The 20,002-nt window shown below is 42.3% G+C and overlaps 1 protein-coding gene across 1 annotated transcript in view; it reads left to right on the top strand.

Annotated features, from left to right (window-relative positions):
* CAPN14 (calpain 14) overlaps positions 1-16,272 on the top strand; it is a 73,699-nt gene extending 57,427 nt beyond the window's left edge. The window contains exons 16-21 of the mRNA XM_084832570.1: positions 1,735-1,805; positions 3,273-3,341; positions 4,211-4,289; positions 11,004-11,120; positions 13,158-13,213; positions 14,456-16,272. Coding sequence (XP_084688696.1) covers positions 1,735-1,805; positions 3,273-3,341; positions 4,211-4,289; positions 11,004-11,120; positions 13,158-13,213; positions 14,456-14,482 — 419 coding nt within the window. The 3' untranslated portion in view covers positions 14,483-16,272. The remainder of the gene's footprint in view (positions 1-1,734; positions 1,806-3,272; positions 3,342-4,210; positions 4,290-11,003; positions 11,121-13,157; positions 13,214-14,455) is intronic.
* Positions 16,273-20,002: the final 3,730 nt, after the last annotated feature.

The raw sequence follows: 20,002 nt of genomic DNA, 5'->3' as shown, positions 1-20,002 counted from the left end.
TAATTACTCCTGATTTTAATTTATCTGCTGTGATGACAATGCTTGTTCATTTGGCACAGCATTATTATGGTGTGTTAATTTGTGAATTGTTTTAGAATTGTGTGCAAGCTACCTTCAATATTTGTTTAATGGGAAGGTTATTATTTTTAAATGAATTATAAATAAGCAAGCAAATAAAATTTTCCATTCAGGAAACTAACATTAGCTTCAATGATGACTTTGCTCGTGCAACCAGACTTTAGGGCCCACCTAGACAAGTTGGGATTCGCATGGTTAGCTAATGCATGAATGGCTTTTAAAATGTAAATAGCTGGCATGGCAGGTCAGGTGGTGGTGGTGGTGGTGGGGTGGGAGGGAGGGAGGGAAACAGAATCTAGACTGGGACCTTGGCATGAGGAGTAAGGAAAGTTTAACACTTTGCTCCCTGATGTGGTCCCTGGTATTTGTGTAGGAAGGAAAGCTCCCATTTGTGTAAATGAGAGCTTTTCTTCCAATGCATAGGACACCCATCTGGATTGGGACCACAAAAGGACTAGAGGATTAAAGCTTCCCTGTCCCCCAGATCCGAATCAGGCCCCACCACACCTGCTATTTCCTTTCTAAAGGCCATTTATACGATTACCACTTGGGTGAATGGCATCTTATGTTGTTAGGTCCTTAATCTGAGCTAATCCCAAACTTGTTTTTATTGCAATTCATTAATGAGAAACTGTGGTCTGTCTGTCTGTCTGTCTCTCTCTTTCTCTCTCTCTCTCACACACACACACACACCCTACTCACATATTCGCTAATGTGTGAATAAGTGAGAGAGGCACTATGCTGGTGGCCTTGCTTGTGATGTTGAACATGCATCCAGGCAGGCACACAGCATTAATCGTGGAACCAGTGGCTTCTCCTTCATCTTAGGCTACAGTTATCTGGGTTTAGTGGGAAAGGCTTCTAGGTTAAACTCTGTATCATTTTTACATCTTGTTTTGCAATTAACTGCTGCATGTACTTGAAAGCAGATCACATTATGCGTGGAGTACTTAAGGACTGAATATCCTGGGGGAAAACATGCCCTTCTGGTGTAAGATGTAGAAGAGCAGAATGCAAGTGATTCTGCTCCCATATAAAGTCAAGCGATCTCATCCTCTTATTTAGGGCACCCTGGTCTTTATGTTCTGTGGCGGAGGCTTTGTTTACTATACTATGACCTACAGATGTTCACTTGGTTATGATGCAGAGGGGGGCCTTATTTGTAGTGGCACCTACCATGCAGAATGCTCTCACGTAGGGTGTTTCCACCGACAACCAAAGTCATATTTATTTGCCTGAGCATTTTCCTGACGAGCTATGTTTGGTTTTTTAATGAGATCTTTTATTGCTTTATTACTGTCTTATTGTTTTATTGATTGGTTTTATTGTCTTTAGTATGATCTTCCTTTGTGAACCGCTTTAGGATTTTTAAAAATGAGAAGCAGCATAGCAATTTCCTGAAATAAATAAATAAAACAATGGGAATGTGAGACCTGATTTCTCTAGGCAAGTAAGATTGTAGCCTGGAGTAATGTCATAGAGTGGCTTCCTAAGTTTCATTATGTGAACCTATTTGCCACCTACTTTATCCCAGCTAGTGTCAAACACAGTAATATGATCACTCTTACCACTCGGGACCTGGATATGATTCTCCTGCTCATGAATTTGTTTTCTCTTGCTGCTCTTGCTCAGTCATACTTCATTTCCCCCCTGCAGATCTTCAGAACTCCCGCCCAGGGCTGAGATTTACCTTGGATGCCTGTCGGTGTATCCTGGCTCTTCTAGATGTATCCTGCCTTCTGTGTTTCACTCTGTCAGCTTGATAGCAAATACTTGACCCATGTTATTACACCAAAGAACGTGCAATTTTTGGTGGACCTTTTCTTTAATAACTTCCCAGTATCAAGCAATACAAATCCAGCTTATTTGAATTGTAGGAAAGTAAAGTAAAGAAAGGGAATGCATGCTCTCTAAGATCAGGGGTGTGTGTGTGTTTGTGTGTGTGTCTGTGCGCATGAGTGAGTGGACTCTCAGGAGGTCTCCCTTCCAGGCCCTGACCAGACTCAGACTTCACTTCAGCAAAGTTGCTGCACCGTATCCCTCAGCCAGGCACCGAAACCAGGCTGGTGATAACTCTCTCCTTCCAAATAGCCTATAAGCTGCCCCTGAATCCAACCAAAGCTTTCCACTTGCTTCACTCTTAGATTTGGTTCACATCCACATTTCCTCCTATTAAATATAACATCCCACCTTGAAAAAGAATGGGAGACTAAGGGCATTTCTACACCAGCCTAAAATCCTGCATTTACAACAAGGCTTTCTGCTTCCGTTTTAAATGCAGGATCACCACTGACTCCCTTTACATGCGCTTCCCCCCCTTCTCCCCGTAATGGAATCTTCCATTATCTTTCATTGATCTCACTCTTCTTCTTGCTTCTTTTACTCTTTTCATGGAGGAAACTGAAGTGGAACACAACGGGGTAATTTGATAGCTCATTATCTGCTATCTATTTAAAAACGGAACTAAGGGCACTTAGTGCAGGAGACGCCCTGGAGGGTCATGGCAAGGCCACAGTGTCATGTAAAGAGCCCGCGAACTTCCATGAAGGAGCAATCTCAATCCCAGGATAAAGCTCCGTGTGATGAAGCCCTCATAGTCTAGCTGTGAGGAATGGTGTCGTTACTAATGGGCAAGAGGGAAAGGAGGCTCCCTGCGCGCCCGCCTGTCTGTTCCTATTTGTATCTAAAGTATTCCAGGCAGCCTGGCTCCAACCTTAGGAAGGATTGATGAGGATGTTTCTGTATAACCGAGACACCCTCATAAGTAATTAATCTGAGTAAACAGTATATGTGTGCCTTTCCTCCCATGAATACTCAGGCTGTAGTTTGCTTGTGGAGTGAAGGGGCAGGTTGTGCTCTCTTTGAAATTAATGAGAAAACACTCATTGATTTTCAGAAAAGGAAGAACAGCCCCTGGGGCAGGGTTCAAAGGTTCATATGGCTTTGACTTTGGGGCCATTAGATACTGGGTCACATTGTTAGTGGAAGCACAAAAAGGAAGGAAGGAAGGAAGGAAGGAAGGAAGGAAGGAAGGAAGGAAGCAAGCCCCAGAGTCTTCTCTACTTATAATCCAAACCATCTGACGTCACTGCTCTCAGCGTGGGCTAATCAAATGTTTTCCTGATTTTCTCTTTCTCTCCCCGCTCCTCTCCCCACTTCATTTGAATATTGTACACCTTGACAACACCATTCAGCTTAATAGTACTGGTACGCTGAGCATGCAAGAATTCAGATTTCTGTGGAAGAAGCTGCTTCTTTACCAGGTACAGAGGAAGGTGTGTGTGGCTGTGAGTGTTAATAGGGCAAACAAGGGGGCAGAGCTGCAATGGGTAAGAACCTTATGGCTTCCCCACCCTTGTTTTCAAAAGCACTAGTGCTGGAGCTGACAGGCAACCACTATGGGCAATTGCTTTGTTAGTTCCAGTGCTGCTGCTGGCATAATCAAAGTCAAAGGACAGGTGGGGAAAGGATAATGGCCATACTGGTGCCACCACCATTATGAGGAGGCCAAGCCACCCCCTCTTTGCACCTATGGTGGCACCAGTTTGAAGGTGGCAGAAACCATGTGGGGCAGATAGGCAATGTGCATTGCCTCTTCCTTCCGCTGCTTCACAGGGCCCATCCCAAGGCTGCAGGTCCTTCTCCTCAGCCTCACAGTTAAGCTGAAACATATGTTTGACTGGAGATCCTTGGTGTCCTATAATCACCTCCGGTGAGTATTTGTGCCTATAAGCGACCAGACAAAAATGCCATACAAATGTTGGGTTTTGTTGTTAGCTCCCCCCTCCATTTTTAGGCCTACAGGCCTAATGACTAATATAAGTTGGACTAGTAACTTTTGTGGACTTGCTTGGAAGGCTGTTCTCCATTTTGGGCTGAGCAACCTCCCTCAAGAATCATTCCGCTTCTCCACCTCCCTCAGGCATGAACAGCATCACTGCCCCCTTGTCGTATGAATGAAGAAAGAGATGGGGGTGGCGCAAGCAGGACCGGCTGGTGGGTGAAAGGGTTGCTTGGGCTACTAACAATGTTTGCCTCCCTTATGCTTTTGCTATTGGGTGGTGGTATAGAAATAGTAATAGATAAAGAGGCTGATTTAATTTGAATCTTTCGCCTGAAAATTTGGTGACAGGATGTTTTCCAGAAAAAAGATATTCACCAAACAGGGACCTTGGATCAAGCAGAGTTGCATGAAGCTGTGCAAGAAATAGGTGAGTAACACTGAAGCTATTTTAGTATCATTAGTAGCATCTAATACCTGGATGTCAACATCCATGATTGACTCTTGAGTTGGATGTAGAGCAGGAAGTTTGCAACGTCCACTCCTGAGCCTCTTAGCTCTTTGCCCTCAGTGTTCCTATAATGGTCAAATGTTATAGATGGCAAAGTTTAAATGGAGGTTGTGATGGTCATAGCTCAGTAGAAGAGCATATGATACTGTCTTAGATCAGCCAGTGGTCTGATTCTTAAGGCAACTCTACCAGAAAAAGCTGTAGAGGGGTCTTTACAACCTCACCCTCCAAGGGCAATCAGTACAAAAGCCACAGAGCAGATGAAGGTTAGAACTAAGCTATCCTGCAGCCCTTGCTGCTGGTCAATTGCATGTTACTCCTTCAGCTCAGCACTGATTCTATGCAGTGGTGGCGTGGAGCCAGGTCTCAGGGAGATACAGCACTGGCACTTGTTTAGTAGCAAGGATGCTGAGTCATCTGCCACCCTGCTCAGGCTTCCCTGTTCCCTCTGTGCTTAGCTGCAATTCCCACAATAGCTGTGGGGAAATGCATTTTCTCAACAACAATATATCGTTCGCAAAGTATGTTGTGGTTCCTTGGTCTTGAATGGGCAATTAAGACCCTTTAGCTTTACAAAAGAGATGCTCATGGTTGGAGATGAAAACTGCTAGACCTGGTTTGTTGATACGGATAAATGCTGCTGCCTGAAGTTTTGGACTCTCCTTGGGCTCCTTGGGGCCTATGGGGACTATCATGATGAGCACGTCCACTTCAAAAATTTAATACTACACCCCTAATTCCATTCCATACTAATATGCAGGAGCACCTTTGGCAATATGATTGGACTTTGCATATCTTAGGGGGAATGTTTGTCCTCATTATCCTGGGAAGCATCTCTCTGTATCCATTACAGCCATCTGAGAAGTCATCTGAGAAGAGCCTCAGCACACACCTTGTGAGACTGGACAGGGTGTGTACAGGGTGTAGAGCAAGGTGTGATTCCTATAGTTCCCATTTTGTTCTTATAGTGGACCCAGCCCAACAGAGGTTCAAAGGCACTTCCAGATACAGGCTTTCACATAGGACTACCATATTCCTGTTCCCCACATCCAGACAACTTAACATTTGGATATTATGCAAATCATTACATTGTTTTTTTGTTCCTGGCACTTACCATAAAAAATATGGCGAAAAGGTACATATTTTTTATGGCACTTACCATAAAAAATATGGTGAAAAGGTACTGCATTTCCAATTTTCTATCCTTTCGATTTCTGCAGAATCACATGTCAATTTTTCATACCAAAACTTTAAAAACACTTATTATTTAGTGAAATAAAGGTGAAAAAGAACCCCTGTCTAGGGGTTTGATACACAGAGGCTATCCAGAACGTACGGGCTATCCAGTGCTTATATGCCAACACATATGCTGGGCACTCCCCAGTGGCTGACGCATGATCAGCATCAGCCCCCCCTCCCTCAGAATATGCTCTGAGCTTAGCTGCAATCTTCAGAGTAGCTGGGCACAGGGGAGGGGGGATGAATTTTCCCAGCAACAATATAGTGCTCCTTGTTGTAATGTAAAGTATTTTGGGGTGGCTTGGTCTTGAATGGGCACATTGACCCATTACCTTTTCCAAAGACCTGCTCATGGTGGAGATGAACACTCCTAGAACTGGTTTGTTGATATGGATCAACACAGCTCCCTGCATTCTTGGACTCTCCTTGGGGGCATGGCTATGGGGCATCATCATTATGAGTGGCTGCCCTTCAAAATTTATCTCTAAAACAATGCCCATGGGTATCAAATGCCCAAATACGGCTAAAGGCTGTGGAATATTATTATATTATTTGGAATAGGACATCAGAAAACACTATCAAATGTGTGCCTCTTTTATTTTAGTGTTTAAATGAATACATTCAAGGCCTCTGAGAGGTAGTGTAGTGTGGTATAGTAGCAGACTGACCTGTGAATGGGAAGACACCCCACTCAGATCGCATCTCCATCATGAACTACATTCCAGGCTCAGCTACACATCTTTTTCTCTCTTACATGCAAAATAATGTAGAAATTACATTTCAGGTGGCTTCCTCCCATGCCACCACCGTGGTCATGGTTGAAAGGCTGTAACCCACATGAGCTGGGGAAATGGCACAGGTCCTTCCCAACCAACTGTTGTCATTCCTGCCAAGCCAGGCAACATGTATGGGGGAAGGACCTATTCAACTGGCCCCACATTAGAGGCAACACACATAGGACCGAACTAGATGTGCCGTTAATTGTGTGATTGGCTCTTGTGTGCTTGTTTTTTTTTTTACTTAGCAGCTGTAGGAAGGCCAGATCTGTATTGGGACAATGATGAGGAGGGAGAGGACTTTTAATGCTTTGCCCCAACTGTGATCCTAATCCGGATTCCCCCCCGCCCCGCCCCATGGTTGGTATTTGCTTATAGAGTTGAATTCACATTAACATACATAGTAGAATCCCAATCATCCGATCCTTGGCTACTCACATCTACTGTGTGTCAATCAGTCAAAATAACCCAATGCAAACAATAGTCCTGTATGTCTGAATATTTACACATCTTTGATATGAGTACATACCGGAAGTACAAGCTGGGTTTCGAAGAGGCAGAGGAACTAGAGATCAAATCGCCAACATTCGCTGCATCATGGAGAAAGCAAGAGAATTCCAGAAAAATGTCTATTTCTGCTTCATTGACTACGCTAAAGCCTTTGATTGTGTGGATCACAACAAACTGTGGCAAATTCTTAAAGTGATGGGAGTACCAGACCACCTTACCTGTCTCCTGAGAAACCTGTACGAGGGTCAAGAAGCAACAGTAAGAACCAGACATGGAACAACCGAGTGGTTCAAAATTGGGAAAGGAGTACGACAAGGCTGCATATTGTCACCCTGCTTATTTAACTTATATGCAGAGTACATCATGAGAAACTCTGGGTTGGATGAAGCACAGGTCGGAATTAAGATTGCTGGGAGAATTATCAACAACCTCCGATATGCAGATGATACCACCCTAATGGCAGAAAGCGAAGAGGATCTCAAGAGCCTCTTGTTGAGGGTGAAAGAGGAGAGTGCAAAAGCTGGTTTGAAACTCAACATTAAAAAAACTCAGATCATGGCATCTGGCCCCATCACTTCCTGGCATATAGAAGAGGAAGAAATGGAAGCAGTGACAGATTTTACTTTCTTGGGCTCCAAGATCACCACAGACAGTGACTGTAGCCATGAAATTAAAAGACGCTTGCTCCTTGGGAGGAAAGCTATGGCAAACCTAGACAGCATAGTAAGAAGCAGAGACATCACCTTGCTGACAAAGGTCCGTCTAATCAAAGCTATGGTTTTCCCAGTAGTAATGTATGGCTGTGAGAGCTGGACTATAAGGAAGGCTGAGTGCCGAAGAACTGATGCTTTCGAACTGTGGTGCTGGAGAAGACTCTTACGAGTCCCCTGGACTGCAAGGAGGTCAAATCAGTCCATCCTAAAGGAAATCAACCCTGAGTGCTCATTGGAAGGACAGATACTGAAGCTGAAGCTCAAATATTTTGGCCACCTAATGCGAAGAGAAAACTCTCTGGAAAAGACCCTGATGCTGGGAAAGATTGAAGGCAAAAGGATAAGGGGATGGCAGAGGATGAGATGGCTAGATAGCATCACCGATGCAATGAATATGAACTTGAGCACACTCCGGGAGAGAGCGCAGGACAGGAAGGCCTGGCGTGCTATGGTCCATGGGGTCACGAAGAGTCGGACACGACTGAACGACTGAACAACAACAACTATCCACACAAAGATGGAAGTAGTTGTTTTAAACCTTCATTAACGTCTGTTGGTTGGATCTGGTTTGCCCCACTGTTCCCCCTCCCCCCAAAGAACAGAATCAGAAGATTAATTTTCCCTTGCAATGATTAAAAAATACATTTGATTAAAATGGCTGTAAGGTGTTTATATGGAATGCAGCTTTGTTGAATGAGATAAGTACAGTTTTTAATGATGCTGAAGTTGGAGTTTAATTAACTTTATTTAGTTTGAAATTAACAAATAAAAAGTATGAAAGTTACAGCTAAACATTGTACACAAAAAGAAATGAAATTATGATTCATTATAATTCATTTGCTGCTCCATATGACAACAATTAACCAATCATAACTGAAAGCATAATGTAATTAAAATACAGCATTTCAAATATCAAATTAACAAACTTTGAATGATTAAATTAAGAAACACATTATTAATTGATTTCAATGTGCTTCCATTGCAGAGTCTGTTACTTCTCACATAACAGATGCTTACATTCTAGTGATTCTCAGCATTATAATTTTGTGTGCTTCATGGCAGTGATTTTTTAATTGGTGACATGCAAATTTCAATGTAGTACTAACGGCAGTTAAGGCTGACTTCCAAACTGTAGAGTTGTTATTCATCATTATCATCATTGCCGCTAATGCATTTGTATGAGGACTAGTGTAGTGCTGTGCAAAGAACTGGGGAGACCCAGGTTCAAATCCCTGTTAAGCTCACTAGGTGATCCTGGGCCAGTCACTATCTCTCTCAGCCTATCCTACCTCACAGTGTTGTTTTGTGGGATAAAATGGGGAAGAATAACCAGGTACATCTTCTTGAACTCCAAGGAGAAAAGTTGGGATACCATTGTTAATGATACTATTTATATAATTGTTATAAATAATATATCCAGGAGTATCCACAACCCAATCCATCTTTTGAGGCAGCCCCCAAGTTGTACCTAGGAGTGGACATCCGGAGTTCTGGAGTGCACTGCCATCAGTATGCTGATGACATGCAGCTCTACATCGCCTTCTCATCTCCATCAGTTGAGGCTGTACATGCACTAGATCAGTTCCTGGTTGTGACAATAGCTTGGATCAGGGCTAATAAATTGAAGCTCAGTCCGGACAAGACTGAGATGCTGTTATTGGGTGGTCCTTCTGACAAGGTGGAGATGCTCAACCTGTTCTGGATGGATTTGCACTCCTCCCTGAAGGAGAAGCTTGGGGGTTCTCTTGGAGCCATCTTTGTTACTTGAGGCTCAGGTGGCCTCAGTGACATGAAGTGCCTTCTACCAACTTCAGTTGGTGACCCAGCTACACCCCTATCTAGACAGGGATAAACTGGCTTCAGTAGTCTATGCTCTGGTAACCTCTAATCATTAATAATACTAATGCTACTAAGAACTAATTTAGCCTCAGTAGGTACTAAATCAGGGGTATTTAATCTCTTTCAACTCAAGGGCCAAATTCTATTTTGGACAAGCTCTCGGGGGCTGCATTCCAATGGTAGACAGGGCTGAAGGCAAAAAGGGTGAGGCCAAAAAACTCCCCTGAATATTTCTTGGAAATTCTCCCACATACCCCCAAACATACAGAAATTCATTCTCCATATTCACATGGGAAGCATGGTACTATGAAAATGGAGCAAGAATGTTGGCCCAACATTAGATTGAACAGGAACAGGCAGAAGGTAGATTGGAATCTACTGACAAATCTCTTTGAGTAGATGGGCAAGAATTTGTTTATTGGTTGATTGTATTTCTATACTGCCTTTCTGAAGCCGACCAAGGAGGTGTACAAAAATTTCAGCAAATAACCATAATCAAAATAAAACATATTAAAATATTAAAAACAGCATTTAAAACCCATAACAACCAAGGTTTCCTGACTCCCAATAGTTTAACAATAGCAAGTAAAATTAAAGGTAACCCCCCCCCCCCGCCCCCTGCTATGGCTGGCCTTGTGCTATCACTTAGCCTCAGTGTTCCTCACCTGTAAAATAGGACTATTAATTAGTTGCCTTTAACCAGGTCTTTGTGCAGCTCTACTGGCCACTTTGAATCTTTGTGTTAGAATCACTGATTTATAGTCACTCCGATGTGGACATCTATACAGAGTATATGGCTCGGGTTGTAATTGCCTCCACTTTCCTCCTCACCACTCTTTTGCACCTGGCTCTGATTAGAGGAATTCAGGGTTCGGGTAAAAGTTAAAGTAGATCCCACAAGCCCAAGTCTGCCCACCTCTGAGATAGTGGGGCTGTTCACACAACATGCTAACCCACATTCAGTGGTTGAGTGTGGGTTGTTTTGAACTGTGGGTTGTTTGTTGAACTGTGGGTTAGTGTGTTGTCTGAACACAGCACATTTTCTGCAGGGTAGGTTATCGTGTTGTCTGAATGCAGCCAGGGTTGCTTGTTAACCATGCAGTGTGGCTTGTTAACCACCCTGAACAACCCAACAACAAACCATGGGTTCTCAAGGTGGCTTGTTCAAGAAAATAAGACACACTGCATGGTTAACAAGCCACGCTGGCTGCGTTCAGACAACACACTAACCCATAGTTCAACAAGCAACCCACGGTTCAAAACAATCCACACTCAGCCACTGAATGTGAGTTAGCATGTTGTGTGAACAGCCCCAGAGTATCAAACTTGACCAGAAGCCCTAGGGTCAAATCCTCAGCCCTTGGTTCAGACCCTGGGGCAAGTCACTTTTATGGCAGGAAAAAATATGTACATCATCCTGAGTTTTCTTGGAGGAAGGGTGGGATATAAACATCATTCTCAAATAAAGTCCGGTGCCATTGGCATTGTGATTGTGTATGGAAAGTCTGAACTCTGTAAGTCTAATTGTGTTTGGGGGCTTTCTTATCTTTCTAAAGGAATCTCCCTCAGCAATGAACTCTGTAAGCTGTTGGCAATCCGATATGGGAACCCTAGCCTGAGAATCACCTTTGAGAGTTTTGCCTGCTTCATGCTACGTGTGGAACTCATGATGGGTGAGGAGAATGCCTTTGACCGTCTCTCTCCCATGGGACTCAAAGCAAAATTGGGTTTCATTGCTAAGTCCTCTGTCTGTAATATATCAGGTGTAGATTTCTTGTCGCGCAGACTCATTTAAAAGCAGAATAGAATAGTGATGGATGAAACCATCAGTTTCACTTTCTCCCACTTTCACATTTTTTAAACTTCAAGTTCTTTCCGCCCCTTTTATGAAGACATTTGCCAATTTGGTTAAGTTCTTATAAGAAGAACAAACCAAATGAAATTCTTACCCACCCCTAGAACAGAAACACTGATTCCACAGGCAACTGCTTTCTTCATATTGCTATGTCAAGAAGGCTGAAGGGATTTGGGAAGATTTGCAGGAGTAGTCGACATTTGGAAGATGAAAGTTTTATTTAATTTTATTAAAAGAGTTGTACCCCACCTTTCTCTGCCCCCCAAAAGGTACTTTCAAGGCAACCATAATAAAATATCTAACAATAAAACAGTGGAAAAACTAATTAAACGGGACAATAATGTAAACAGCAGCAAAACTGCGCCATCAGTAATAGAGCAAAGAAAAGGCCATAACCATATAGTACTCTTAAGTAAACCCATTGAAATAGCAGTGTTTCACTTATGATCAAAAAGCAGAGAGGGAGGAGAGCAGCTGGATCTCCCTGGGAAGGTAGTTCTACAGGTTGGGTGCCACCACAGAGGACCTTTCCTGTGTACCCACCTACTGCCCCTCAATTAGGGATGGGAGATAAATCCATTCAGTTTGCCTTTTTATGCGAATTTACCGAATTGACACTACACGAACCCATGCATGAACTGGAACACAGTTAAACATTGATATCCACACTTTCCAGAATTTTGAGATCAAAGCGTGCACATTGAAAAAAAATGCATACAGGAATAAATACAGTACAGAAAAGTGCACCAGAAATGTATATGTTGTAGAGAAGCATGCACAAGAACGTTTTACCTTAAGAAAAATTGCCTACAAAATTTGCATTCATCCCTAACCTCCTCAACTAGATGTAAAACCCAGAGCTGGGCCTTCCCAAGCCATCTAAGCATATGGGTAGGTTTAGCTTCCCTATTAAGGATGTTAGAATGGAAGGAAATCTGAGATATGACAAGGAGTCTGATGGATGAAAGACCTCTTTTCTGACAGCAGAGCAAGTGTTTTCTGAAGGAGGAGCTCTTACAGTATGGCCTCTAAGGTGGCAGTGAATGAGCAGTCCATAGTCTCCAAGCATTTCAAAATATAGTGGATGGTGGGATAGAATCCACCTTGCATCTGGGCGGGATAGGGTAGGCAGCCTTATCTCATCAGGTTCTTCCAGTATGTTGTGTGAGAAAGCAGCATGCCCCAGGGTTTCATCTTTCTCTGGCTCCTGCTGGCCCTAGGGATGCATACACCCTGGCTACCATCTTTTTATTGGCCCTGTTTTTCTGCCTTTAACAACAGCCCAACACACAATGCTAGTGAGTGAAGTTTTCCCTTCCATTTACCTCCACACCAGGCAAAGCTTCACCTGCTCAACTTCTTCGTGCCAGGCTGCTGTTAAAGGCCCACGAGCAAGGGCAGTAAAAAAGAAAAGAAAAGCTGGCAACCCCAAAAACATAAGACAGGATCCATTACATAGTGTCTTTACCATTTCAAGAATGAACATGAGTATCAGGATTTAGGTCAGGTCCAGTGTCAGTACCAGACCTTCTTGGGCAGCTGCCCTGGACCTCTTTAAAAATTTGTTTGCCCCAAATCTCTAAAAAGCACCAAGGATGTACTTGGTTACTTTCCCCACAATATCCCTGATGTAGCAGTGCTACAGGGCATTGTGGGAAGTTAGTGGCACTGCTACCCAATGTTGCCTGCTGCATAACCTCATCACCCCTCCCCCCAATGAAGGAAGGTATGTTGCTCAAGGCCCCCTCAAGCCTCGAGTTGGTCCCTGCTTTAGGTTTGCTAGGATGGGTGTCGTGGGCCTTGTCTTTTCCTTGTGAACTATCAAATCAGTTTCCCTCATTTCTTCCTTTTACAGAGGCCTTTCATAATATGAGTAAAGATGGCAAAGGGATATATCTTCGAGAGTCCGAGGTAAGGACATAGCTGCCTTAAGTGCCTTTTTTTTTTAATAGAAAGGCATGGTACAAGTCAAATAAATAAATATTTTTTATAGCACAGTTCCATCTGTTATGGAGAACAGGGTCTCATTTTCTTCTATAGTCTTTGATGGGGGGCAGGGAAATCTTAGATATATTTGGACGAGGGTTCTCACATGGTAAGGTACCTCGTTGCCCCAGGAGCAGTTCCTATGGGCAGTGCAAGCTCCCCATTGACTGTGCCATTTGCTCAGATCTTGCACATTTCATGGTTGTGTCAGGAAGCAGAGCACAACTGCCCCATAATATCTCAATCAGCGTAACACATGCTTAGTTGTATACCTCTCAGTTTATTGCACTGAAGACAATGAAGTATTATCTTCATGTTCTATTATTGTCTTCATGGTCTATTTGTCTTTGCTTCCTTGAAGAGCTGAAGCCTTGTCACAGGCTCCTTTGATGCTGCTCCTTCCCTTTTCCATTGGTCTGTCCTTACCTATTGGGGGACAGATGTGAACAGGCCTTTCGTTACAACAGAAAAGGATAAAACCCAAGATGGTGCATCTGTGAGAGAAATGGCAGTGAGCTCTTTGAGAAGGCTGTACTCTTAGTCCAAGAATCCTGATCTAGAGTGAGTGATATAGAGTGAGTGAGAAAAAGAAATAGGAAGGAGGGAGTTGTTTCACAGAGGAGGGGAAAAGAAAAAACAGAGTTTGCCTTTTATAAATTAAGTTTCTCTTGGCACTGAAACCTGTAGGGTCAAAGGACTTGCTTAGTCTTTTGAGGCTCAGACCTCACCTCTGCCTTGTACTCAATCTTCTGGGCAGGTTACTTGTCCTTTGTGACTTGCCATGCCTCCCATGGCAGCCATTTTGTGGTGGTTTCCAGGTGAGTTTGTCAAATTGCCATATGTGCCCACAGGCCCCAAAAGATGCCTAACCCTGATTTAGAAAAAAGAAACCAAAAGACGCTATTTGGGGACATAATGTCTGCAGGTGTGTATTGTACCTGAAACACAAGCCATGTTCTGGAGCAGCTTCAGTCCTATTGGCTCTAGAGGGAAAACCACTTCACCTCAGGACCCAACAGAACTGGACCAAAGCAGCCTAATTCTGCTCAGGCTTTGGACTTTGTCTGAACCCGATACACATTCTTATCAAATATGAGACAGCCCAATCAACTCCCTTCCTAGAGCAGGATAAAACAATTTAATGCATTTTACCTTGTTATTCTGCAGTGGATGATGATGACTCTCTATTCATGAAGTAAAGCAAAGAGAAGAGCTGAACCAACTACCTGGGACTTCACAAGGACAAGATGGAGCATTTGCTTATCAACTTTCTGCATATGGTGGCCGACATTTTGAAGCCAGCATTCTCATTCTTATGGAATTCAGAGGAGTTCCATTCATTATGAGTTGCTCTATTGCTGTCTCTTAGGATTGCTCATAGGTCCAGCATAGATTGTATAAATGGCCAAAAATCATAAGATCATACGCTGAACAAATGTGTTGATCTTCTTCGAAGAGATTTCTTAAATAAGTGCTTATTTACCTTCCAAAGTAAATCTGAGTTACATATCAACCATCTGGTGGGAAATACCAACTGTGTTGTTAAGTCATGTATCATTTCAAATCTTTGTTGGGAATAAGCTGTTGGATCAGGATGGACATAGTTATAGCTTCACTAAAGGAACAAGAAAGTGAACAGGCACAAAATGGCTTAAAAGGACAAGCACCAACTTATTTTATGAGCCACCTTCTCCCATCTGAGGAGGTTGCAGATTGCCTTTGGAAGCCTTGATCTGCTCTCCATCTCATCATCATGGGGGTGCAGAGAAGCAGCTACAAGAAACAGGGCCTTTTTGTTGGTTGTGCCAAAGCTGTGGGATTTCTACCCTGTGGAGATATGTCAGTTTCTCTCTGAGTGTGTTTTTATGTATGTGTTGAAAACCTTAAAATCCACAAGATTTTAACATCGAGTTGATCTTCTGTTTTATGGACTGATGCTTTTAAACAGGTATGGTTGTATTGCTCCATGTTTAGGGTGAAATCCTATGCATGTTTAAACAGACACAAGTCCTACAACTCCCAGCATTCCCCAGCCAACCATGCTGCCTGGGAAATGCTGGGAGCTGTAGAACTTATCAGACAAGGAATAGATAATGAAAGCAAGTATACAACAATTTGTCTGAACATGCATAGGATTACTCCCTTAAATACAGTTTTAACATTTTAAATAATTTTATTTGTGTTTTTTAAAATATTTATGGTTTTGATTATGATTGTATTTATTACTTTTGTGAGCCACTTTGAGTGTTTCTAGCAGAAAAGTGGGGTAATTAATAATAATAATAATAATAGCCTTACAATGGCTGGTGAAATGGTCTGCATTTCCAAGATTAGGATTCATGCATCATTGTAGATTAAGGAATGCCTTCCCCAGGCATCCCACAATGCCCCATTGCCATTATTTCCAACCTTGGCTTTGAATATTTAGGCAGTGCTATCCAAATCCCTTTCTGTTTGAGTCAACATTTGGGGCTGGAATTAAGTAGCTGGACTACTTAAGTGTACAGGATTTTATTTATTGCTATTTTTAATCAACTAAGGCTGAAATCATATGTCTACTTTCAGGGGCACATGCCCTGTTGAACTCAATGGGACTTGAGCGAGAAGCTGTGCTTCTCACCTAGAACTCTGTCACTCTCCCTTTAAGTATTCATAGCCTGTGGGACTTGGGCCAAATACTCCCTTCTTTACTATCAGCCAGCCTTGCTAACAAGGCCCAGGTGTGGTAGTGGGTACAGCAAGATTGGCATGTTGCCCTTGCCAGCTACAGGGGGTGCGGGTTGAAGCCCATGGTGGGAGACTGGGGAGAGGTGGGTCTGTTTTTTTTTTAATACTTTTAATTCTATTTGTATCTTTATAAATGAAATAAACAGTACCACAACCTAATCAGTAACTACAGTTTCCCAACAATACAGTATTCTTATGAGGACACAGCAATAAGGGAAAAGAGGGGAGGAAATGAAGAAAGGAAACAGAAGGAGAGGAAAGAAGAAAACAAGAAAAAAAATGAAAAAATATAAAAAAGTTACTTAAAAGGATTAAATTTAAACTCCATTACACAAAAAGTTCAAATACCATTCTACTTAAAAGTTATACCTATAACACTGGCAGTATTACAATTCAGTACAGCATAGATAATCAACCTTACATTTCAATATCATATCATCAGTCTTAAAGCAAGGAAGCAGGCCTACAGTTCATTTCCAATAACCATATATTTAACCAGCCTGAAATATTACTAACCAGTATCATAATATTATAGTAATAATAATAAAAAGAAAGGAAATTAGAAAGGATAAATAATAATAACAAGTCACTAATAAGTTTTATACTGTTGTATAATAATAAAGCTTAAAATCAACCTTTCAACAATCACTAATATATTTTGTACTGGATATATAAATGAATGTGCACATTTCTATACACCCTGGGAGAGGTGGGTCTGTTGGAGTTTACTCCAGGCAAGACACTGACCTCGTGAAGGAATGTGAGGTGCAGGGTTCCTCCCTGGGAGTTTCAGTCTATATGTGAGCAGCAGAGGTGCAGGTGATAGGTTTTTGTTTATCGTTTTTAGTGTATCCTCTGTTTGCTCCCTCACCCTATTGGCCTTATTAATCTGTCAGTAAAGTCATTTAGTTCACAATTGGGTTTGTGTTGCATAATTGGGAGGTGTCGGACCAAGACCTAAGAGAGGGGATTACCCCACACATGGCCTGACCACTCAAGAATGCTACCCATAGCAGGATCTGAATTAGAAAAGAGTGATGAAGGGGAATAAAAACACCCCCCTCACCCTCAGAGAGGAAAGCCATTACAGGACTTACTTTTGAGTAGACCTATATAAGATTGCACCGTGAGCTTATCAGACAGGGGATAATGAAAGCAGGTGTGCAACAATCTGTGCAGTCCATAGGGAGAGGGCAGAGATGGTCGGAAGATTTGCAGACTGACATGTTCTGCTTCTTCTCAACAACCAAACCTCAGTAACCCTACAGATCTCTGTTGAGGTCAGTGATGAAATTGCTATTTCACTGCAGCTGCCTACACATGTTCAATTAACTGCAGCATCAGGGCCTAAAAATTTAACAGCTGGAAAAGCCTTGACAGGCTATGCAGCTCTGACTATGAGTGTCATCACACACAACTTTTACCCTGAGAGTGAGATTGGTCACTCATGGGAGTTTGTGGGTCCTGTACGTGACGTTGTCAACCTTCAGCACCTCTCTTGTCCTTTCCAAGCAGTTTCATGAGTTAATTTGACACAGAAATAAACTAGTAATATACAGATTTCTTTCTCTTTTTTCCATGAAAAAAAAACGCGATAAGATGAGCTAGTTTTGTTGTTGTTGTTCAGTCGTTCAGTCGTGTCCGACTCTTCGTGACCCCATGGACCATAGCACGCCAGGCCTTCCTGTCCTGCGCTCTTTCCCGGAGCGTGCTCAAGTTCATATTCATTGCATCCGTGATGCTATCTAGCCATCTCATCCTCTGCCGTCCCCTTCTCCTTTGGCCTTCAGTCTTTCCCAGCATCAGGGTCTTTTCCAGGGAGTTTTCTCTTAGAACTCCCAGATAAAGGGAGAAACAGGAAGGAGGAGGGTGGAAGGAGGAAGAAGAGAAGAGGGGAAAATGTAGTGCGACATAATCCTGCAAAGGAAATGGAGGCAGAAAGTCCCAGTACAGTTGAGGGAATTCTGCATTGTGTGATGACACCCTGTGATGAAGTGAAATCCATCACCGCTAAATAATAATTCTAAAAAGGAACTTGGGAGGTAACAGGATTGGGAAGGTCAGTGATTAAAATCCTGTACCCAGTGGCTTCATTGGGTTTTGAATTTCATCCTGCAAGACTGACTTCATTTCATTTATTACATTTCTATAATAGCCGAAGCCCTCTGAGCAAAGATTAAAAACCTCAAAAACACATTATACGTAGTATAAAAACCACTTATATACAAACATATAGACAGAGATACACATATATTTAAAAATTTTAAACAATCCACAATAAGAAAAATCCAGGACCCGACATTTCATTGCAATTGAATGCAATTTTTTAAATATTGCACTGGTTGTGAGGGAAGTCTCATTTGAAAATGGCTGTAGCCAAGATAATGTACTGTACTGTGCTTGGACTGTTTTTATATATCAGCATTTATATGTATTTACACACGATGTCCTTTTGACACAAGACATTGTAATTGTAGCAGTACTATGTAACTATTGATTGGGTACTCACCAGACAGAATCCATCTTTGTCGTACATCAAAAAGGTTTTAATAATGCTAAAACACACGGAGCTACGTATCTGATTCTGTGTTTTGAAATTGGAAAGAGGTGTTTTGCTGGAATCGTTTCACCTAACTGCAAACTCCATTCTGTGGATCACAATAAAAGTCTTTTGGCAATGGTATTTGCTTGGACAATTTTGAAGCTTTACTATATCTGACAGAGGAACACTTCTGTAATTCTGAAGATATAACTCCTCATTTTCAATACACATGGTGGCAAACGATTTAAAACATTTCTGAAAGATGCTTTCAGCAGTATCCAAAAGTATTAACATGAGGTCATGCCTCTCCCTGAGAGCTGTTGCAACAACAACACATGACATGAGCAGAAAGAAGTGGAAGCAGATCATTGTGGTGGCACTAGCAAAGTGGACGGGATGCCTTTCATAGAAAGACTAGACTGATTTGGACAGGAGGTTGGGAAAGCAGAATATGACAACATAATGCAAATCTATAAATAAAGACGATAGGCTGGTGATGAAATTCATAACATAGAAACAAGGGGTTATTCAAGGGCATACCCACCAAGTTCTCAGAATACAAAAGGATGGACCATGTGTGTATACTACATCCTGAGATACTAGAAAATTTAAAAGACATAAGAAAGTTGGAAGGGACATAAAACATCTTGCATGGTGATCCATCATTATTAAATTTACTTTGTTAATATGCCCAACTAAAATAAGTGATACAAATCTGTATGAAACCTTTCCTGAGGTGGCTTAGAGCCAAATTGTTGGAAGTGTATCATGATCAGAGGGTTTGTGGCCAAGAACTTCCTCTCTAGACTTTGAAGATGTTTCAATACAATCAGGTCACTATGTGTCCTGCAGCCATAGCACACAATCCACAGTGCAACAAGGAACATCTGTTTTAGCTGGGATTAGTTATGACTTCTGTGGTTTCGGGGTCGGGAGAGAGAGAGAGAGAGAGAGAGAGAGAGAGAGAGAAAGAAAGAAAGAAAGAAAGGTATTACCCAGAAATGTGGAACAAACTGTATTCATTAGTTCTTGCCATTTTGTCCTAGTATCTAAATTCTATGCCTGTCTCAGACATTCAGTAGCTGAAGCCTTGAAGGGCCAGGTCCCAACATTTGAACATAACATAAGAAGAGCCATGCTGGATCAAACCAAAGGCCTACCAAGTGGCAAGCTAGCCGTCTATGAGAAGCCTACAACAGGACATGGATGCAGTAACACTCTCCTGCTTGTGGTCCCCAGCAACTGGTATACAGAGGCAGACTACCTTTGATATAGGACTAGTAGCCAGTGATAGCCTTACTCTTCATGAAAGGCTTCAAGGTATCCCGAATGGGCAAAGCCTGAGTTCATAGCCCAGATGAGGAGACAGAGCTGAGTTCGTAATATGGAAGGCAAGGCTGGATACAACTAGGGTGGATACAGGACATGGAACAGATAAGGAAGCA

The sequence above is a fragment of the Heloderma suspectum genome, chromosome 1, assembly GCF_057233095.1.
Source record: "Heloderma suspectum isolate Gila_16-S chromosome 1, 16-S_ref, whole genome shotgun sequence".
Taxonomy (NCBI): Eukaryota; Metazoa; Chordata; class Lepidosauria; order Squamata; family Helodermatidae; genus Heloderma; species Heloderma suspectum.
The sequence above is the reverse complement of the archived record's forward strand: the minus strand, read 5'-3'. Positions and strand labels throughout refer to the sequence as shown.